The 24,155-nt window shown below is 42.0% G+C and overlaps 1 protein-coding gene across 1 annotated transcript in view; it reads right to left on the minus strand.

Annotated features, from left to right (window-relative positions):
- Nucleotides 1-13,592, minus strand: part of LOC128703263 (uncharacterized) — a 51,992-nt gene extending 38,400 nt beyond the window's left edge. The window contains exon 1 of the mRNA XM_070103447.1: nt 13,435-13,592. Within this exon, the coding sequence (XP_069959548.1) occupies nt 13,435-13,473 (39 nt within the window). The 5' untranslated portion in view covers nt 13,474-13,592. The remainder of the gene's footprint in view (nt 1-13,434) is intronic.
- Between the last annotated feature and the right edge of the window lie 10,563 nt (nt 13,593-24,155).

Genomic DNA, 24,155 nt, shown 5'->3' on the forward strand with positions numbered 1-24,155 from the left:
ACTCCTACCTTATCTCCCAAAACATACTCAACCCCTGCCAATTTGGATTCAGGCCTAATAAAAATACTAATGATGCTATTATACACATGCTAGAACATATATACACTGCAATAGAGAAAAAAGAAGTCCCACTGGGGATCTTCATTGACTTACGTAAAGCTTTTGATACAGTTGACCATGACTTGCTCCACGTAAAATTGTCACACTATGGTATAAGAGGGCACTACCTCAACTACCTCAAGTCATACCTCAGCAACAGAAGCCAATATGTGTACGCAAATGGGGCAAACTCTTCTGCGCAACCAATTACAGTTGGTGTCCCACAGGGAAGTGTCCTTGGCCCTCTTCTCTTTCTCCTATACATAAATGACCTTCCAAATGCTTCGCAATTACTCAAACCCACACTATTTGCAGATGACACTACATACGTCTTCTCTCACCCGAGCCCAGTCACACTAGCCAATACTGTAAATACCGAATTACAGAAAATATCTACCTGGATGAGGACTAACAAACTTACACTAAACATTGACAAAACCTACTTCATTCAGTTTGGTAACAGAGCTTCAGATGTCCCTCTTAACATAATGATAAACGGATCACCTATCACAAAGCTAACAGAGGGAAAATTCTTAGGAATCCACCTTGATAATAGACTCAAATTTCATACACATATACAACAAATTTCTAAGAAAATTTCCAAGACTGTAGGCATACTATCGAAGATACGGTACTATGTTCCACAGTCAGCCCTCCTGGCCCTATATCACTCTCTTATTTACCCCTATCTCACCTACGGAATTTGTGCATGGGGCTCAACAACAATTAACCATCTCAGACCACTAATTACCCAACAAAAGGCTGCAGTTAGAATGATAACAAATTCTCACTACAGGCAGCACACTCCACCAATATTCAATACACTAAACCTACTCACCATACAAAACATCCATACTTATTACTGCACCTATTACATACATAGAACACTTAACTCTGATATTAACCCTCCCCTCAAACATCTCCTTGCCAACCTCAACAGAACACATGACCATAACACAAGGCACAGATCACTCTTTGATGTTCTTCGTGTTCATCTCACACTATGCAAAAACTCAATGCACATAAAAGGCCCTAAAATCTGGAATTCATTACCTGTAAATATAAAAGAAACACTACCTGTTTATAAATTCAAGTCTCTACTCAAAGATCACTTACTCACCCAAAACCAAATAAATACTGAATAACTGAACCTTATAAATTGTATATCTTAAATGTTTCTCACAATTATATCACATAAATGTTAAACCTAAAACCGAATCTAACTTTATTATTTTTTAAATACACTACCTAACAGAATCCTTCATATGACTGAATGCAACCATATGACCTGTCTTTGTAATACTCACTTGTGCTTTATAGTAATCTGTTTACATTAATGTTTTATCACTGAATTCATCATTGCTTAGTTAATCTTAAGTTAATTTTAAGCCAGCCCGTAATGCTATGCATAGTATAAGTGGCTTTGGCATGCTGCTCTTATCTGTATTTTTTTGTACCTCTGTATGTGTGCTCAAATTTATAATAAATAAATAAATAAATAAATAAATTTTCAGTGGAGACGATAAGGACTCCAGAAAACTGGGATGGAAGGGTGCACCAACATGTGCTGAACACCCTACATACATCTGAGGCAGAATCTATACATATCTTTAAGAAGAGATATGATAATGCTCATGGAGCAGGGTGAGAGTGGACCTAGTAGGGACCAGTAAAGAAGAGCCAGGAGCTGTAAATCGACCTCTGCAAACACAAAAAGATGAATACAAATAGGTGAATATATACAAATACACACACACAAACACACACAATACACACTCACACATGCAAACAACACTCCCTTACACACATAAACAGCACACAAATGCACTAGAAAACCTAACCCTTTAAAAAATAAAAAATTGGGGGCCGAGATGGGAAGTCGAAGACTCAGGGGATCAGAGGAAGATGGTCCTGGGAAAGAAGAATGGATGGAAAAGCAATGTGAAAGGATGAAACAAGAGTGGAAAAGCAGATTAAGCAAGCTTTTTTTGAAAATGGAGAAAAGGAGGGAGGCAGAGAAGTAATGGGAGTGGTGAGCTGAAGCTGTAAAAGCCAAGATACAGGTCCTAGAAGATGAGGTAAACATGCTGAAGCGAGTTACAGGGCCAGCGCCCATAGGAGATATGGTATCTGAAGCAGGTATACCCCTATTAAACGAGGGGGCCCAATGGAAAGTAAGGAGACAAAACTTATGCTAAGCCCCTATCAGGCCATCAAGCAAGACCAAAGAATGAAGGGGGCAAGCTGTTGGGTGCAGTGATAAGTAAGGGGGTGCAGGTTAAGAAGATGACAGGTCCCATGCAGAGATAAGACCAGGCCACCGAGAGTTACAAGAAACAATAAGGGAGGCAATAGCTATGTACAAATGTGACCCAGAGACACAGAAGGAAAGGTAATGGTGTCAGCATAGTTGATGATCCCTGTATTCCCAGTATTATATAGCATAGCATATTAGTATCATCCCTGTGCTTTAGACACGAGATCCCTCGTAGGCCTTTGGCTTTGTGTGACGTCATGGGGATACACATGGGCAGTGATCCCTCTGTCCCGTCCTCACTCGGCGGCAGACCTCCCAGGCGTAGACAGGCAAGGCACTGGGCCCCATCTCTCATCTCAGTCTGACAATACACCTACCATCCTACAAGTGTGTCTACCTTATCCTACGATATCTCCATTTAAGAACCCTTACGATAAATGGTGCCATCGGAGGGCCTGTAATTCTGACGATTACAGCGATTTCTGGAGATAAAATTGTCGACCAGCAAGACGGCCATTTCGTGTGACCAGTAGGCCTACCGACTACCGAGATTCACCCAGCCAGCTATCTCAAGCCAGCTACTCTACCAGCTTCTACATTATTCACTGGTCAGTCTCTTTGTATTAGTGTTAACTGCTTTTTGCATTACTCCCGAGGGGTTGACCCGAGTTTGCAAAATAAGCCAGCTTCCAGTCTGTGGTGGGGGAGTCAGAACACCCGAGTCCAGTCCAGCCTAGCCTACTCCATCCAATTATTTTGCCTGCCAAGCCAGCTTCCACCCCTGCTGTGCTCATCGTGTGAAGTTATCAAGCCATTCTGTGTGAAGGGTTAAGATAAGCCAGCTAGCAACTAACCCAGGTGTCTTACCCCAGTACTCAAGCAAGCCACGTGAGTAGTCTTATCGCTTGTGATTCAAGCTCCAAGCATTCTGAGTGCTCCTTGTCATCCTTGTGGTGTTGTAGTATTTCGTGGGTTTCTTCTAAGCCAGCCGGCTTAGAATTATCTTCGCGGCAGTGTGGGTTTTCTCAGTGAGGCTTACGACGTTCAACCCATAAGCCCAACCATTCACGATCACGTGTGTCGCACCATTGCCGGTCTCAGACGCCTCGCTCAGCCATTACCCACAAACCCAACTACAGTCGGCCATTACAACTCACCTACCTCATCAGTGTTTTGGTGCACTGCTAAGGGTTGTAGCACCATATTTTAAGGACCACATAGGGGGTCAAGAGCTAGAGTGTGGTGCGCCATCTTTAAAAGCCTCCTATGTGTTGTCTATCGCCGATTTAAGCGCAATTCTACGATCATCTGTGCAGAGGACAGCAGCAAGACGATATAAACAATCCATCAATCTCATTTTTTCAAGTGTTACAGCTATAATATTTTTTTTTAGAGACATTTGCAAGTGTTGAGACATTTCTTTTGTGTTCCCAGTGAATTTTTCTCTTAGTGACATTCAGTGACTCTTGATCAGACTCAGTGTTTATCATGTACTGATTGCATAAATTTCTTTTAATCTCCTTAATTCAGTGTTAATTTTCGTGCATTATTTTATATCTGTTGTGTTGTGTATCTTTTTATACACTTGAAGTAAGTAATGAGTGTTTTTCCTTTGTTGTGTGTGCAACATATGAGCAATATAGAACTTGCGTTTAAACTTCAGAATTCCAGTGAATTAATTCAGTAATTTTTCACCTCATATTCTGCATCACAACTCAGTGTTGTCTGTTATTTTTTTCTTCCCAGCATTTGTGTAATTTTATTTTTGTTCCCTGTGTGTTGAACATTCTTGTGTTCATATTCCTTTATTCAGCCAGTGTTTAATTTGTCTTATTTCCACAGACAATAGTGCCATTTTTAAAGTCCCAGCAAGAACTCACTTTTACAAAATTTTTCACACATCAAGTTTCATTGCAAGAAAATTCTAGTACTGTGTTTATGTTGATGTTTTGTGTTCTGCATCACTGTAAGTGTTGTGTTCCTTTTTGTTGTGTGTTTTTTTGCACCTATTATTTTTTTTTTCATATTTTATTGAACAAATTCACTCTTAGTGCAATTTTTAAGTTCTCCTTTTAAAGTAAATTGTTCTTTTGCTTGTTGTTTAAGTGCAGTTAAGAGTTAAAGTGTTCATTCCTTGATATATTTCTTTTCTTGTGTGTTATAATTTTTATTATTGCACATTGACTCATTTTGCAATAATTCTTGTGCAAATATTGTGTTGCTATTAAAGTTTTTCTTGCAGAAAACTTTATGCAGTGTTGTGCAATACTTTTTTTTTTTGATTAGCAATTATTTCATATATTGCTACAGTTTATTACAGTGCAGTTTCTTATGCTCTGTTCTGTGCATAGTATTTTATTCTGTCTGTCATTTTATTTTATTTTTCAGTGAATTGTGTGTTTGTTTTAATTTTTGCACAAGTTTATTGAGTCCATTTTATCATTTTATTGTGTATTTCCTTGTTGCATTGAAAGTAAAGACAACTCACTGTGCCATTTATTCAATTTAAAGTAAAAGTTGAGCATATTAGATTTGAGCAAAGTAAAAGTTCTCTTGATTTTCAGTGTTTGCTAAGTTGCATATTATTCTTGTGTGAGTTCTTTGCTTACTGTGTAACTTGTTAATTTTTAATTACTTATGCAGAATAGTTAAGCATTTTCTTCCATTTAAGCTTATTGTGTCATTCTCTCTATTTTTTTTTTTTTGACTTATGCCCTTCAGTATTTTCACTGAGAAGATGTCCCAGACACTTTTGAATATTCACTTAGTGTATCATGCCAGTCAAAGTCAATATGAATCAGTCCACAGTACCAATATTCCCTTACTGACTGAAAGACAATATCTAGCCATTGAGCAATGTCTTTGTTCTCACAGCTTGTATCTGAGATTTGTTAAAGTGCTGCGAAATGTGAAGTTCAGATTAAGTTCCTATAGATCCGTGAATTACTTATTAACGTAGCCGAGCGGTCAGGCACTAGTAATTCTGTCATTCCCGTCTGTGTTCCACCTATACCTTCAGACTTGCAGGATAGTGTTCCGTTGCCTCAAGTGTCCGGGGACACTCAGACTGCCTTGAGTGCACAGCCTATCCCTGCAATGACTGCTAGTTCGAGTAGTAGTTTCTCCACAGGGGATGCCTTGTCAGAAAACGATTACTTGCAACTAGTAATGCCATCTCTTGTTGATGTGACATGCTGTCTGCAGAAAGACGTCTCTGTTACAGCTAGTGTTCTCACTAGAGTGTCTGTTGTTGTTCCTAATGTTCCAGATGGTGATCCCATCCCAGTTGACAGTAATCAGTGCTTTGTAAGAAGTTAGTTCTCGAGTAACTTTCACATGTTAACGTTTGTAAGTGTAGTTTCTTTATAGCTGATACCTCGTGTCACTGTGTGCGACTCAGATTGAATATCAGCATTGTTCACCGTGTTCATTTCTTTTCTCCTGTGCTTGCAGTTGAGATAGTAGATTCGTTCTCCCTTGCTCATATTGCGTGTTATAGCGTTAATTTTTTCAACCGGGGGGAGTCATCCACTCCACCGAGTTTGTTCTTTCCTCCAGTAAGGAAGAACTGTTACCTTTATTCCAGAACAAACAGCCTACTGGAAGGTTAGCCAGATGGTCCTTGACTATCCAAGAGTTCAATCCCACTTTTGAAAATTTACCTGGCAAGTCGAATGTAGTCGCAGATGCTTTATCGCGACACGTTAGTGTAGTTACTGCAGATCCTCCATTTACTGTCGAGGATGTCAAAAATGCCCAAAGAACCGATCCCTTGTGTTCTGGTGTGATTCGATTCCTGCTCCAGGAAGATCTTATTCTTACTGTGAAGCCACCAGCATCCATTAGTGACTTTGTAATGAGCCAAGAATTACTGTATCGAATAGTCGAGTTGAGTACTCCTAGCAGACGAATTAGTAATTCCACAGTCACTAGTGATTGTAGTTGTATCTTTTGTAGATACTCGTTCAGATCTCTCTCAGTCAAGGCATGTGTTAGCCATTGCAGAGGAATTCGACCCTCCCAGAGATGATAACCATTCTGCATACGTAAACCTTACCCTCGCAGAATTGGGTTTAAATGTACATAGTCTGTATAATTAGATGTCCGAGATGAATGAAATTGTCAACTGTGTGTTTATTATTAGCTGATCAGTTTGTCAGAAATTTTCGTGTTCACATGTTAACGTTTGTAAGTGTAGTTTCTTTATAGCTGATACCTCGTGTCACTGTGTGCGACTCAGATTGAATATCAGCATTGTTCACCGTGTTCATTTCTTTTCTCCTGTGCTTGCAGTTGAGATAGTAGATTCGTTCTCCCTTGCTCATATTGCGTGTTATAGCATTAATTTTTTCAACCGGGGGGAGTCATCCACTCCACCGAGTTTGTTCTTTCCTCCAGTAAGGAAGAACTGTTACCTTTATTCCAGAACAAACAGCCTACTGGAAGGTTAGCCAGATGGTCCTTGACTATCCAAGAGTTCAATCCCACTTTTGAAAATTTACCTGGCAAGTCGAATGTAGTCGCAGATGCTTTATCGCGACACGTTAGTGTAGTTACTGCAGATCCTCCATTTACTGTCGAGGATGTCAAAAATGCCCAAAGAACCGATCCCTTGTGTTCTGGTGTGATTCGATTCCTGCTCCAGGAAGATCTTATTCTTACTGTGAAGCCACCAGCATCCATTAGTGACTTTGTAATGAGCCAAGAATTACTGTATCGAATAGTCGAGTTGAGTACTCCTAGCAGACGAATTAGTAATTCCACAGTCACTAGTGATTGTAGTTGTATCTTTTGTAGATACTCGTTCAGATCTCTCTCAGTCAAGGCATGTGTTAGCCATTGCAGAGGAATTCGACCCTCCCAGAGATGATAACCATTCTGCATACGTAAACCTTACCCTCGCAGAATTGGGTTTAAATGTACATAGTCTGTATAATTAGATGTCCGAGATGAATGAAATTGTCAACTGTGTGTTTATTATTAGCTGATCAGTTTGTCAGAAATTTTCGTGTTCACGTTCCCTCCGTATTCTGAGAATTAACAGTCTAGATTTGAGTGCACCGAATCTGCTTTTCTGTTAAACACTTCTTTGTATATATTTATTCTTCCTCAGAATCCGTAGAGTGCATGAATACAGATCGATCGATCAATTCCATCCATATTGTATAATGATTTGTTCTTATAGTTTGTAATGATTACGTTAACACCCATTACGTCAAAATCATGTTGTACCATCCATTAGTTCTAAGTTATATATGAATTTGTTATTGTATAGAATCAGCCCAGATCCGCCTGCCTGTTCAGCCTATAGTATAGTAGTGTATGTCGGGACGACATACGTAACATGACCGAGCTGTCAGCATAGTTGCTGATCCCTGTATTCCCAGTATTATATAGCATAGCATATTAGTATCATCCCTGTGCTTTAGACACGAGATCCCTCGTAGGCCTTTGGCTTTGTGTGACGTCATGGGGATACACATGGGCAGTGATCCCTCTGTCCCGTCCTCACTCGGCGGCAGACCTCCCAGGCGTAGACAGGCAAGGCACTGGGCCCCATCTCTCATCTCAGTCTGACAATACACCTACCATCCTACAAGTGTGTCTACCTTATCCTACGATATCTCCATTTAAGAACCCTTACGATAATGGAAGGAGAAAGCGAGAGGTCAGTCATTAATCATGGGCTTCGGGAGAGTGAAGAGAGGACACAATGAAAGACAGCAGAAAGAAAAATAAGAGATTGAAAACATCATCAAAGAAATATGTGAGGAGGACATGATTGAGATAATAAATTTTCAGAGAATAGGGAAGATGGTACTCAAAGGGAAATATCAGCTGGTCAAACTGATTTTCAAGACAGAAAGGGAGTGGAGCAGGATCCTGCAGGGTAAACCATGGTTGCTGAAGGAATCATCAACATATAAGAGAGTGTTCCTAGACTGCAACAGAACGAGAACAGAATGACAGCAGCTAAGGGAGAAGACACAGAAACAAAAGGGCTAGAAAAAGAGACAAGGATAGAGTCAGAAGAGGACAACCAGAGCCAGGCAGAACAACAAGCACAAACACATACAGAACTACCCTCAGAACCCCACAGCCAAACACACTATACCAATTCAATCCACACTCACAGCCCCCATCCCACACTATGCACTGGAATCCCACAGCACCCTGCCATGTGCCCCACTCCCCATCCTCCAAAAAACCCCAAAATACAGTGCTGGAGAGGAAAGTGAAGGTATGGTACACCAATGCTGATGGAGTAGTGAATAAGTGGGAGGAGTGGCTTGAAAGAATCAAAGAGGCATCACCAGACATTATAGTTCTCACAGAAATCAAGCTCATAGGAATGGTAACAGATGCCATCTTTCCAATTGGATATCAGATCTTGAGGAAAGACAGGGAACAGAGGGGGTGGAGGAGTGGCACTGCTCATCAAAATCCAATGGGATTTTGAGGAGCTGGAGAGAGGAGACAGAGGAGAAGCAAAAGACTACATAATAGAAACACTTCAGACTGGAGGTCCCAAGGTGGTAATTGCAGTGATGTATAATCCACCATAGAATAGCAGGAGGCCAAGACAAGAATATGATGAGAGTAAAAGAGCAATGGTTGACACACTGGCTGAAGTGGCCAGAAGGGCTTATATGGACAGAGCACTGTAACCAGTTGTGGGTGACTTCAACCACAAAGAAATCAACTGGGAAAACCTGGAGCCACATGGGGGCCCAGAAACGTGGAGGGCAAAAATGATGGAGGTGGTGCTGGAAAACTTCTCGCTAGGGACACTGCTAGAGAGAGGAGAGGAGACGAATCAGCAAGACTGGACCTTGTATTCACCTTGGCTTAAGTAGTGCAGATATTGAGAACTTCACATATGAATGGTTCTGAGCTTCGAATACATAGAGATACTAGTGGAGAGGGAGGCAGGAAGGACAGAGCGGAGGAAGCCAAACTGAAAGAGAGGGGACTACACAAGCTTGAGGAATTTCCTGCACGAGGTTTAGTGGGACACAGAACAGGCAGGGAAATCAGTAAATGAGATGATGGAATGTGTGACGACAATATGCAGGAATGTGTGACGACAATATGCAAGGCAGCAGAGGAGAGGTTCGTACCCAAGGGCAACAAAAATAATAAGAAGGCCAGAATGGACCCTTGGTCTACCCGGAGGTGTAGAGACGCTAAAACTAAATGCTCTATAGATAGGAAGAAGTATAGGAGGCAAAGGAAAAGGAATAAAGAGAGCAGTCGTAGAGCCAGAAATGAATATGCACAGGTAAGGAGGGAGGCCCAATGACAATACGAAAATGACATAGCAGCAAAAGCCAAGTCCGACCCAAAGCTGTTGTACAGTCACATCAGGAGGAAAACTACAGTCAGGGACCAAGTAATCAGGCTGAGGAAAGAAGGAAGTGAGACCACAAGAAATGACAGAGAAGTATGTGAGGAGCTCAACATGAGATTTAAGGAAGTATTCACAGTGGAGACAGAAAGGACTCCAGAAACACTGAGGGGTGGAACACAGCCAACTGCTAGACACAATACATACAATTGACGAAAAGGTGAAGAAACTGCTAAGCAAACTAAATACCTCAAAGGCGATGGGGTCGGATAATATCTCTCCGTGGGTCCTGAGAGAGTGAGCAGAGGTGCTCTGTGTGCTACTAATAATAATCTTCAACACATCTATCGAAATAGGGCAGCTGCCTAAGGTATAGAAGACAGCAAATGTAGTCCCAATTTTTTAAAAAGAGACAGACATGCAGCACTAAACTTCAGACCAGTATCACTGACATACATAGTATGCAAAGTCATGGAGAAGATTATCAGGAGAAAAGTGATTGAGCACCTAGAAAGGAATGAGCTCATCAATGGCAACCAGCACAGATTCAGGGACGTTAAATCCTGTGTTATAAACCTACTGGAGTTCTATGAGAAGGTGACAGCAGTAAGAAAAGAGAGAGAGGGGTGGGTAGACTGGACTGTAAGAAAGCTAAAGAACAATGTTCCAAACATGAGATTAGTGCAAAAGCTGGAGGACCAGGCAGGTATATCAGGGAAGACACTGCAATGGATCAGAGAATACCTGACAGGAAGGCATCAGAGAGTCATGGTAAGTAGCGATGCGTCGGAGTGGGCGCCTGTGACGAGCGGGCTTCCACAGGGGTCAGTCCTAGGATCTTTTCTGTTTCTGGTATATGTGAATGACATAAAGGAAGGAATGGACTTAGAAGTGTCTGTTTGCAAACGATGTAAAGTTAATGAGGAGAATTCAATCCGTGGAGGACAAGGCATGACTACAAAGGGATCCGTACAGGCTAGAGGCCTGGTCCAGCAAATGGCTCCTGGAATTCGACCCCGCCAAGTGCAAAGTCATGAAGATTGGGGAAGGGCAAAGTAGATCGCAGGCAGAATGCAGTCTAGAGGGCCAAAGACTATAAACCTCACTCAAGGAAAAGGATCTTTGAGTGAGTATAATACCGAACACATCTCCTGAGGTGCACATCAACCAAATAACTGCTGCAGCATATGGGTGCCTGGCAAACCTAAGAACAGTATTCTGGCATCTCAGTAACGAGTCGTTCAGGACTCTGTACACCGTGTACATCAGGCCCATATTGGAGTATGCAGCACCAGTATGGAACCCGCACCTGGCCAAGCACGCCAGGAAATTAGAGAAAGTGCAAAGGTTTGCAACGAGACTAGTCCCGGAGTTAAGGGGCATCTCCCACGAGAAGAGGTTAAGGGAAATTGATCTGACAACACTGGAGGACATCAGGGACAGGGGACATTATGAAAACACAGGACAGGAGAGATAGGGGGGACATGATATTGACATATAAAATACTGAGAGAAACTGACAAGGTAGACAGGGATAGGATGTTCCATAGATGGGACACACCAACAAGGGTTCACAGTTGGAAAGTGAAGACTCAGATGAGTCACAGGGATGTTAAGAAGCAATTCTTCAGTCACAGAGTTGTCAGGAAGTGGAATAGTCTGGAATGGGAGGTGGTGGAGGCAGGATCCATACACAGCTTTAAGAAGAGGATAAAGCTCATGGAGTAGGGAGAGAGTGGACCTAGTAGCAACCAGTGCAGAGGCGAGTCCAGGAGCTATGACTCGACCCCTGCGGCCACAACTGGGTGAGTACAATTAGGTGAGTACACACTGTAGGGTTAAAAGTGAAGAGAGAAGCAGCACATGTAAGGTGGGAGAAGCCAAACTATAAAAGAAGCGACTCCACAAGTATTAGGAATTTCCTGCATGAGGTACAGTGGGAAACAGAACTGCTGGGAATAACAGTAAATGAAATGATGTAATACGTGAAGAAGGGAAAATAACAAAGCATCGAAAGTTAAATCTGACTTAAAGCTGTTGTGCAACTACATCAGGAGGAAAACAACAGTCAAGGACCAGTACTCAGGCTGAGGAAAGGAGGAGGACCACAAGAAATGACAAAGAAGTATGTGAAGAGGTGAACACGAGATTTAAGGAAGTATTTTCAGTGGAGAGAGAAAGGACTCCAGCAAACCGGAATGGTAGGTTACATTAGCAAGTGCTTGACACATTACACACAACCAAGGAGAACGTGAAGAGGCTGCTAAGTGAACTAGATACCTCAAAGGCGGTGGGACCGAGCAGAGGTACTGTGTGTGTGCAACTAACCATGATGTTCAACACATCTATCAAAACAGGGCAACTACCTGACTTATGGAAGAAAGCAAATGTAATCCTGGCTTTTAAGAAAGGAGACAGATAGACAGGCAGCATTACACTACAGACTGGTATCACTGACATGTATAATATGCAAAGTCATGGAGAAGCTTATCAGAAGAAGAATGGTGGAGCACCTAGAAAGGAATGTGCTTATACATGATAACCAGCACGACTTCATAGAAGGGAAATTCTGTGTCATAATCGTACTGGAGTTTAACAGAAGCAATGCAGTGGGTGTGTAGACTGCATATTCTTGGACTGTAAGAAGGCTTTTGACATAATCCTGCACAAGAGATTGGTGAAAAACGTACAGGAGCAGGCAGGAATAACGGGAAATGCACTACAATGGATCAAGGAATACCTAACAGGAAGGAAACAACGAGTGATTGTACGTAACGAGGTGTCATAGTAACGAGCAGGGTTTCACAAGGGTCAGTTCTAGGGCCGGTACTGTTTCCGGTATATGTGAGTGACTTGATGGAAAGGACAGATTCAGAGGTGTCCCTGTTTGCATACGATGTGAAGTTAATGCGGAGAATTCAAATGGATGAAGAAGAGAAAGAACTACAAAGGGATGTGGATAGACTGTAAACCTGGTCCAGCAACTGGCTCCTGGAATTTTAGCCCACTATGTGCAAAGTCATAAAGATTTGGAAAGGGCACAGAACACTGCAGACAAAGTTCAGGGTAGGAGGCCAAAAAGTGCAACCCTCACTCAAGGAAAAGAATCTTGGGGTGAGTATAATACAGAGCACATTTGGGGTGCACATCACCTAAATAACTGATGCAGAATATAGGCGCCTGGCAAACCTAGGAACAACGTTTCGGCACCTCAGTAAGGAATCGTTCAAGAGTGTTCACCGTGTACGTCAGGCCCATATTGGAGTGTGCAGCACCAGTATGGAAACCACACCTAGTCGAGCACGTCAAGAAATTAGAGAAAGTGCAAAGGTTTGCAACAAGACTAGTCCCTGAGCTGGAGGACAGGAGTGATAGGAGGGACATGATAACGACATATAAAATACTGAGTGGGGGAACTGACAAGGTGGATAGAGACAGAATGTTTCAGAGATTTGACACAGCAACAAGGAGTCACAATTGGACGTTGAAGACTCAGATGAGTCACAGTACTGTTAGGAAGTATTTCTTCAGTCACAGAGTTGTCAGGATGTGGAACAACCTGGAGAGTGATGTAGTGGAGGCAGGATCCATACATAGCTTTAAGAAAAGATACGATAAATCTCATGAGAAAAGGAGAGTTAAACTAGTAGCAACGAGCGAACAGGCTGGGCCAGGAGCTGTGAATCGACCCTGCAATCACAAATATGTGAGAAATAGGTGAGTACACATACCAGCAGGAGAAGAGCTGATACAATTGTCACGACCAGCATGCTGGAGGTCGGTCAGTAATATGGTCATAAAGCCCGTTGTTACCGCTGTTTTATAATACTCAAAGTACGTTCAAGCAGCTGTCAGCCTTCCCACCTGGCCCTGGCACCAACCACTCCTACCATCTACGATGCAAAATCAAGTTCCACCCTCTTACCTGTACCCAAACACTGTCAATTCTATGATAAGTTCCTTAAGAAGTCAGAGGCTCGGCAATGCTGCTACCTTAATGGGGAGGACGATCCTCTGGTTACCTGGGAACTGTTACACGTGATGGTGAGCCTTGTAAACAGCGCTTGTATACAGAAGACCAGGAATACTACACCGTAGCTAGGAATACTATGGAGAACCTACCCTCTATGCTTACTACAGTTCTTCTGTATTAATATAAGTAAAACAGAGGGGCTTAAAAGACGATTGGGACCAGGAGAGGGACTGCAAGATACCTTGTTGCAGGATGGCAAGGCATTTGGTTTACAAAAGAAAGCACTGGGTTTGAACCCTGGGCGATACGTGATATCTGGATAAGTCTATAAAAAAACTTGTTGTCCCTATTTCGTAGAAGTAAATTGATATCTTGGAGTTAGTAGACTGTTGTGGGCCGTATCTTGAGCAAAGAAGTACAAACGTGACTCACGAAAACGTAATGACACGATTGCAAACAAACCCTACCACGGGTGAGGTCTGAACCCTCGGTCAGAGAGATGACCACGGGTTCAAACCCCACCCGTGGTATGGTTTGTTTACGTACAAACGTCCCAAATGAAAACAATCTACCCTGCTATTGGTAACCTGGTTTACTAAGCCTCCCAATTAAGTTTTATTCTTCAAAGAAGACTGAGATCAGAGAACAGGACGTAAAGTGAGTTAGATTAACGGTATTAAAAAAACCATACCCCCGGCCGGGATTGAACCCGCGGTCATAGTCTCAAAGCTCCAGCCCGTCGCGTTAGCCACTAGACCAGCTAGCCACAATAAGATTCATCCAACTAGGTATATTTCTACACCATAGGAAGGTTAGCATAGGCACCACTGTGACCACAAATGCAAGTTTTTACAGACGAATCTCCAGCTAGCGTGGCCGTGACGAACTCTAGCTCAAGTTCCTTCACTGCAGTCAACATGATTTGTTTGCAATCGTGTCATTACGATTTCTTGAGTCATTAACGGTATTACTTTGAGTAACTGGGAGGAAGGGGAGAGTGAATGATTCTTGTGAATGCTGCTGTAACGACATTGTCGTTCATATTAGAACTAAAATGTATGAGAAATTCAACTAGATTATTATACGATCTGTAAGTCAAAACATTTAGCAGGATCACCAAGATCACCTCATATATGGTATTACAACCACCATATATGACGCGTTTGTGTAATGCTGCACCAGAGGAAGTTTGTGTAATGCTGCACCAGAGGAAGTTTGTGCAATGCTGCACCAGAAGTTTGTGTAATGCTGCACCAGAGGAAGTTTGTGTAATGCTGCACCAGAGGAAGTTTGTGTAATGCTGCACCAGAGGAAGTTTGTGTAATGCTGCACCAGAGGAAGTTTGTGTAATGCTGCACCAGAAGTTTGTGTAATGCTGCACCAGAGGAAGTTTGTGTAATGCTGCACCAGAGGAAGTTTGTGTAATGCTGCACCAGAGGAAGTTTGTGTAATGCTGCACCAGAGGAAGTTTGTGTAATGCTGCACCAGAGGAAGTTTGTGCAATGCTGCACCAGAAGTTTGTGTAATGCTGCACCAGAAGTTTGTGTAATGCTGCACCAGAGGAAGTTTGTGTAATGCTGCACCAGAGGAAGTTTGTGTAATGCTGCACCAGAGGAAGTTTGTGTAATGCTGCACCAGAGGAAGTTTGTGTAATGCTGCACCAGAGGAAGTTTGTGCAATGCTGCACCAGAAGTTTGTGTAATGCTGCACCAGAGGAAGTTTGTGTAATGCTGCACCAGAGGAAGTTTGTGTAATGCTGCACCAGAGGAAGTTTGTGTAATGCTGCACCAGAAGTTTGTGTAATGCTGCACCAGAGGAAGTTTGTGTAATGCTGCACCAGAAGTTTGTGTAATGCTGCACCAGAGGAAGTTTGTGTAATGCTGCACCAGAAGTTTGTGTAATGCTGCACCAGAGGAAGTTTGTGTAATGCTGCACCAGAGGAAGTTTGTGTAATGCTGCACCAGAGGAAGTTTGTGTAATGCTGCACCAGAAGTTTGTGTAATGCTGCACCAGAAGTTTGTGTAATGCTGCACCAGAGGAAGTTTGTGTAATGCTGCACCAGAAGTTTGTGTAATGCTGCACCAGAAGTTTGTGTAATGCTGCACCAGAGGAAGTTTGTGTAATGCTGCACCAGAGGAAGTTTGTGTAATGCTGCACCAGAGAAAGTTTGTGTAATGCTGCACCAGAGGAAGTTTGTGTAATGCTGCACCAGAGGGAGTTTGTATAATGCTGCACCACAGGAAGTTTGTGTAATGCTGCACCAAAGGAAGTTTGTGTAATGCTGCACCAGAGGAAGTTTGTGCAATGCTGCACCAGAGGAAGTTTGTGTAATGCTGCACCAGAGGAAGTTTGTGTAATGCTGCACCAGAGGAAGTTTGTGCAATGCTGCACCAGAGGAAGTTTGTGTAATGCTGCACCAAAGGAAGTTTGTGTAATGCTGCACCAGAGGAAGTTTGTGCAATGCTGCACCAGAGGAAGTTTGTGTAATGCTGCACCAGAGGAAGTTTGTGTAATGCTGCACCAGAGGAAGTTTGTGCAATGCTGCACCAGAAGTTTGTGTAATGCTGCACCAGAGGGAGTTTGTATAATGCTGCACCAGAGGAAGTTTGTGTAATGCTGCACCAGAGGAAGTTTGTGTAATGCTGCACCAGAGGAAGTTTGTGTAATGCTGCACCAGAGGAAGTTTGTGCAATGCTGCACCAGAGGAAGTTTGTGTAATGCTGCACCAGAAGTTTGTGTAATGCTGCACCAGAGGAAGTTTGTGTAATGCTGCACCACAGGAAGTTTGTGTAATGCTGCACCAGAGGAAGTTTGTGTAATGCTGCACCAGAGGAAGTGTGCAATGCTGCACCAGAAGTTTGTGTAATGCTGCACCAGAGGGAGTTTGTATAATGCTGCACCAGAGGAAGTTTGTGTAATGCTGCACCACAGGAAGTTTGTGTAATGCTGCACCAGAGGAAGTTTGTGTAATGCTGCACCAGAGGAAGTTTGTGTAATGCTGCACCAGAGGAAGTTTGTGTAATGCTGCACCAGAGAAAGTTTGTGTAATGCTGCACCAGAGAAAGTTTGTGTAATGCTGCACCAGAGAAAGTTTGTGTAATGCTGCACCAGAGGAAGTTTGTGTAATGCTGCACCAGAGGAAGTTTGTGTAATGCTGCACCAGAGAAAGTTTGTGTAATGCTGCACCAGAGAAAGTTTGTGTAATGCTGCACCAGAGAAAGTTTGTGTAATGCTGCACCAGAGAAAGTTTGTGTAATGCTGCACCAGAGGAAGTTTGTGTAATGCTGCACCAGAGGAAGTTTGTGTAATGCTGCACCAGAGGAAGTTTGTGTAATGCTGCACCAGAGAAAGTTTGTGTAATGCTGCACCAGAGGAAGTTTGTGTAATGCTGCACCAGAGGAAGTTTGTGTAATGCTGCACCAGAGAAAGTTTGTGTAATGCTGCACCAGAGAAAGTTTGTGTAATGCTGCACCAGAGAAAGTTTGTGTAATGCTGCACCAGAGAAAGTTTGTGTAATGCTGCACCAGAGGAAGTTTGTGTAATGCTGCACCAGAGGAAGTTTGTGTAATGCTGCACCAGAGGAAGTTTGTATAATGCTGCACCAGAGGAAGTTTGTGTAATGCTGCACCAGAGGAAGTTTGTGTAATGCTGCACCAGAGGAAGTTTGTGTAATGCTGCACCAGAGGAAGTTTGTGTAATGCTGCACCAGAGGAAGTTTGTGTAATGCTGCACCAGAGGAAGTTTGTGTAATGCTGCACCAGAGGAAGTTTGTGTAATGCTGCACCAGAGGAAGTTTGTGTAATGCTGCACCAGAGGAAGTTTGTGTAATGCTGCACCAGAGGAAGTTTGTGTAATGCTGCACCAGAGGAAGTTTGTATAATGCTGCACCAGAGGAAGTTTGTGTAATGCTGCACCAGAGGAAGTTTGTGTAATGCTGCACCAGAGGAAGTTTGTGTAATGCTGCACCAGAGGAAGTTTGTGTAACTGGTGAAACTGGTATAATTCCCCAGTATTTATCCCAGCACAACTGGTATAATTCCCCAGTAATGTATCCTAGAACAACTGGTATAATTCCCCAGTAATGTATCCTAGAACAACTGGTATAATTCCCCAGTAATGTATCCTAGAACAACTGGTATAATTCCCCAGTAATGTATCCTAGAACAACTGGTATAATTCCCCAGTAATGTATCCTAGAACAACTGGTATAATTCTCCAGTAATGTATCCTAGAACAACTTGTATAATTCCCCAGTAATGTATCCTAGAACAACTGGTATAATTCCCCAGTAATGTATCCTAGAACAACTGGTATAATTCCCCAGTAATGTATCCCAGCACAACTGGTATAATTCCCCAGTAATGTATCCTAGAACAACTGGTATAATTCCCCAGTAATGTATCCCAGCACAACTGGTATAATTCCCCAGTAATGTATCCTAGAACAACTGGTATAATTCCCCAGTAATGTATCCCAGCACAATTTTGTGCTCATTGGACACATTTTACAATCTTTAAATTCGAAAGCAAGTTTAGTAAATAAAGTTTAACTTACACTAATTTGAATATTTCTTAATATAAAACACGTATACAAACAAGAGTCATTATATTAGACTGGTAGTGGATTGTGTCCTCAGTTCCCTCTGTATTTAATGTTAAGTATCTTCAAGTACTTAAGTAATTGCTATCATTATACTCCAACTTGATAAGATTACAAGACATCTGTTATTTCTCTGTATGATTTGACACATGTTAATTCCCTAGATAAAAAAAAATATGATTATAATCATAACCATAGTTTTTAAAGGGGCTGACAGGTAAGCCAGTGGAAGGTCTCGGTCACGTGACCAAATGCTCCAGCTGCGGGTCATCGTATGACTAAGACCCGCGTCAGGAAACACTTCTCCCGCTTCCGGACAAACCTTACCTAACCTAACCTAGACTCAAGTACTGAAGAGAGGAAATACTTTAAATGTCATGTTGGTATTTTCATAAGAACATAAGAAAGAAGGAACACAGCAGCAGGCCTACTGGCCCATACTAGTAAGGTCTTTGTCAAACCCAAACCCAATAAAAAATATTAGCCCAACCCATTATCGATGTTACATAAGAACATAAGATAAACTGAAACTGAATTGCTAAGAAATCACCAAGTTTATGATACAGCCAGTGAAGACTTGTGCAAGAAAGGTATAAAATACCGACAATATGAAAGTTAAGACACATGTGCAACATCTGGATATCTTTATTGTAGACGTTTCGCCATCCAGTGGCTTTATCAATACAGATTCTAGGACATAATAGGAAGACAGTAGAACTATATATAGTATATAGTTCTACTGTCTTCCTATTATGTCCTAGAATCTGTATTGATAAAGTCACTGGATGGCGAAACGTCTACAATAAAGATATCCAGATGTTGCACATGTGTCTTAACTTTCACAGTGAAAACTTCACTTAATATTCCTGATGACGGACTTTTAAATGGCTGCCTGATTTTTTTCCTTATTTTTCTTCATTCAACTTCTCATTTTTATTTCGATCATAACTCGAGAAAGCCTCTTCTGATCGGCTTCTAATTACCAACATTGGAAATCAGAAGCCGGTAACTATGACCATATTCTTGGAACAATTGGTATATGCAGGTGTCCTATGACCAAAGTTGTTGAACTCATTCTCAGCTTCCTGGAATGGCTGCCATAACTTCCATAACCCTCAGCAGAATAACTTCAGGTAAGACACATATGCAACAGTTAGGTATCTTTATTTCGAAACGTTTCGCCTACACAGTAGGCTTCTTCAGTCGAGTACAGAAAAGTTGATAGAAGCAGAAGATACTTGAAGACGATGTAATCAGTCCATCACCCTTAAAGTTTTGAGGTGGTCAGTCCCTCAGTCTGGAGAAGAGCATTGTTCCATAGTCTGGAACAATATGAAGTTGAAGTGACAGGATGGAGCCTTTAAATAGTGCCAGGAGGTGAGACGTAGGTTGCTTTGGGAGGGCAGGTCCCTCTCAAACCCAGCCGTTCTCACTAGTAGAGGTTGTCGAAGTTGATGGTCTGTACGAAGATACCCTTGTGTTGCAGTGTCTGACAGAATGAACATTAAAATGGTATAAAATACCGACAGATTGTTAGGTAAGACACATATGCAACAGTTAGGTATCTTTATTTCGAAACGTTTCGCCTACACAGTAGGCTTCTTCAGTCGAGTACAGAAAAGTTTTCTGTACTCGACTTTTCTGTACTCGACTGAAGAAGCCTACTGTGTAGGCGAAACGTTTCGAAATAAAGATACCTAACTGTTGCATATGTGTCTTACCTAACAATCTGTCGGCATTTTATACCATTTTAATGTTCAGAATAACTTCAGAAGTTATAAAAAAGAAATTACCTGTTAACTCGACGCAGCAGTCAAGTGTGTGGCGAGACATATGCCAATTTTATGCGTAAAAACAGAGACAATTTTTGCTTCCGTGTCAAAACAGTAGTAATTAGGGATAACTAAAGTATAATGAACACTTGTCAACGATCAATAATAACTTACATACAGACAGTAACATAGGAGATTAATTGGTCTGTATATTTCGACTCTCTTCTGGGAATCTCTTCAACAAATCATCTGTTGAAGAGAATCCCAGAAGGAGATCGAAATATACAGACCAATTCGTTTTCTGAATTGGTCTGTATATTTCGGTTTTAACTGAACACATTAATTATATTTGAGTCTGTCTCTTCTGAACATTAAAATGGTATAAAATACCGACAGGTTGTTAGGTAAGACACATATGCAACAGTTAGGAATCTTTATTTCGAAACGTTTCGCCTACACAGTAGGCTTCTTCAGTCGAGTACAGAAAAGTTGATAGAAGCAGAAGATACTTGAAGACGATGTAATCAGTCCATCACCCTTAAAGTTTTGAGGTGGTCAGTCCTTCAGTCTGGAGAAGAGCATTGTTCCATAGTATGAAACAATATGGAGATGAAGTGACAGGATGGAGCCTTATATAGCGCCAGGAGGTGAGACGTAGGTCACTAGAAGAGGTACAGACCTGCAATCAACTTCGACAACCTCTACTAGTGAGAACGGCTGGATTTGAGAGGGACCTGACCTCGCAACATCTGCGTTCTTACCTCTTCTAGTGACCTACGTCTCACCTCCTGGCGCTATATCAGGCTCCATCTACAATGATGAGACATATGCTGTTCAAGCACTCTTCTGGTCATAAGAACATAAGAAAGGAGGAACACTGCAGCAGACCTGTTGGGCCCATACTAGGCAGGTCCTTTACAATTCATCTCACTAACAAAACATTTGCCAAACCCAATTTTCAATGCTACCCAAGAAATAAGCTCCGATGTGCAATTCCCACTCAAATCCAACCCCTCCCACTCATGTACTTATCCAACCTAAATTTGAAACTACCCAAAGTCCTAGCCTCAATAACCCAACTAGGTAGACTGTTCCACTCATCAACTACCCTATTTCCAAACCAATACTTTCCTATGTCCTTTCTAAATCTAAACTTATCTAATTTAAATCCATTACTGCGGGTTCTCTCTTGGAGAGATATCCTCAAGACCTTATTAATATCCCCTTAAATTCGTTAGAAAACATTCAGCGTAGGATGACTAAATTAATACATAGCATTAGAAATCTTCCTTATGAAGAAAGATTGAAGACTCTTAAGTTACATTCACTTGTTAGACGAAGAATGAGGGGAGACCTGATCGAAGTCTTGGGGATCAGTCTTGGGCCCGTTGTTGTTTATAATATATATCAATGATCTTGATGAAGGAATTACTAGTGATATGAGCAAATTCGCCGATGACACGAAGATAGGTAGGATAATTGATTCAAACGTAGATGTTAGGGAACTTCAGGAGGATTTAGACAAACTCTACTCTTGGTCAGAAATGTGGCAGATGCAGTTCAATGTAGAAAAATGCAAGGTTCTGAAGCTCGGGAGTGTCCATAACCCTAGCTCTTATAAGTTAAATAATGTAGAACTTAGCCATACAGATTGCGAAAAGGACTTGGGGGTTATGGTAAGCAGCAACCTTAAACCAAGACAGCAATGCCTAAGCGTACGAAATAAGGCAAATAGATTACTGGGATTTATATCAAGAAGTGTAAGCAACAGAAGTCCAGAGGTCATACTGCAGCTTTATACATCATTAGCAAGGCCTCACCTAGATTATGCAGCTCAATTCTGGTCTCCATATTACAGAATGGACATAAATTCGTTAGAAAACATTCAGCATAGGATGACTAAATTAATACATAGCATTAGAAATCTTCCTTATGAAGAAAGATTGAAGACTCTTAAGCTACATTCACTTGTTAGACGAAGAATGAGGGGAGACCTGATCGAAGTGTATAAGTGGAAGATAGGTATTAATAAAGGGGATATTAACAAGGTCTTGAGGATATCTCTCCAAGAGAGAACCCGCAGTAATGGATTTAAATTAGATAAGTTTAGATTTAGAAAGGACATAGGAAAGTATTGGTTTGGAAATAGGGTAGTAGATGAGTGGAACAGTCTGCCTAGTTGGGTTATTGAGGCTAGGACTTTGGGTAGTTTCAAATTTAGTTGGTGAAGACCTGATTGTGTGCTCTCTGTGAATCTGTACCAGGATGCCCTCTCTTGAGCAACTTTACCAGCAGCTGAGAGAAGAGCTCAGAGTTGCTAAGATGGAGATACGGCGATTAACGGAGGAGAACAAGAGGATTCGTAGTAATCCTTCTGTTGTGAGTCCCCAGGTTAAGAGGGGAGCTTGGTCAGTGGCCGGGCAACATGGAACCAAGCTGAAGATCAAGAAAACGGTTGGAGAGGCAGAAACAACGAGAAATCAGAAGACTACCGTGGAAACTACCAACTCATTCTCGGTGCTACCTGACGAATGTGAGTGTTCTACTGGGAATGCCACAACGAGCACCAAAGAAGCCTTGGCAGACGTGAGTAAGACATCCCTAGAAACCCCAACGAAGACCATCGAAAACGTCTTGACGAATTCTACAAGTGGTGTAATGCTACCTGGCGAATGTGAGTCGACTACTCGGAGCATCACGACGGACGACGCCAAGGAAGGTAAAAACATTGTTGTTGTTGGGGATAGCCAGATTAGGTACATGGATAGGGCATTCTGCTTGAAGGATAGGAGTAGGAGGCAGAGAGTGTGTTTTCCTGGGGCTGGGATGAAGGATATTGTTAGCCTTCTGGATGACATCATGAGAGGTAATGGGAGCAATCCTATTATCTGTCTCAGTGCTGGAGGCAACGATGTTGGCAGACGTAGGAGTGAGGACCTGATTAGCAGGTATAGGTCAGCAATAGAGATAATTAGGAGGAAGGGTGGGAAACCTGTCATATGTGGCATTTTGCCAAGGAGAGGAGTTGGAAATGAATGGTTGTCCAGAGCAATTGGTGTCAATTGCTGGCTGGACAAATACTGTAAGGAAAATGCGGTAACATTCATTGACAACTGGGACCTCATCTATGGCAGAAATGACATGTATGCCAGGGATGGGGTTCACTTATCTAGGTGTGGGGTGGGAGCACTGGCCAACGCAGTGGAGGGAGCTGTTAGGTCTTTAAACTAGGAATAGTTAGTGGTATGGGTTTTGGCGGGAAAACTGTGAAGTCGCAGGGTAGTAACATGAGTACTAGGAGAACTAGTAATAGGCAAAATGAGGTGGATATTGGAAAGCCAGTGGCACTAATTGATAAGGACAGTAATAGGTTTAGTGGAATAACAGAAAGGAGCAGGAAGGGTAAAGAGAGAGGAGGGTCATTAAATATTTATTACACAAATAGTCGCAGTGCTAGGAATAAGATGGACGAGTTGAGACTAGTTGCTAGTGCAGGTAACATAGATGTATTTGCCATTACTGAGACGTGGTTTAATTCAAAAAGTCGGGACATGCCTGCAGAATGTCACATTCAGGGTTTTAAATTGTTCCAAGTAGATAGAAGTATCGGGAAGGGGGGAGGGGTGGCATTGTATGTCCGAGATCGCTTGAACTGTTGCATAAAAACGGGTATTAAGTCTGAAGTAACACATACAGAGTCTGTTTGGATAGAATTTTCAGAGGGGCATGAAAAATTAATTTTAGGTGTGATATACCGTCCCCCAAATTTAGATAGGGACCAGGGGAGACTACTATGGGAGGAAATTGTTAGGGCCACAAGGCACGATAATGTAGTAATTCTAGGAGACTTTAACTTTAGTCATATTGATTGGAATTTCTTGACTGGGAATTTAGAATCATACGATTTCTTAGAAGTAGTTCAGGATTGTTTTTTGAAGCAGTTTGTGACAGAACCTACAAGGGGAAATAACCTGCTTGACTTAGTTAGGGCAAACAATGAATCACTTGTTAATAATTTAGAAGTTTCAGAGGAACTGGGTGCTAGCGACCACAAATCAATTACATTTAGAATTGAATGGAAGTATGATAGTAGGGATAACTCAGTAAC

Source organism: Cherax quadricarinatus, chromosome 85 (assembly GCF_038502225.1).
Source record: "Cherax quadricarinatus isolate ZL_2023a chromosome 85, ASM3850222v1, whole genome shotgun sequence".
Taxonomy (NCBI): domain Eukaryota; kingdom Metazoa; phylum Arthropoda; class Malacostraca; order Decapoda; family Parastacidae; genus Cherax; species Cherax quadricarinatus.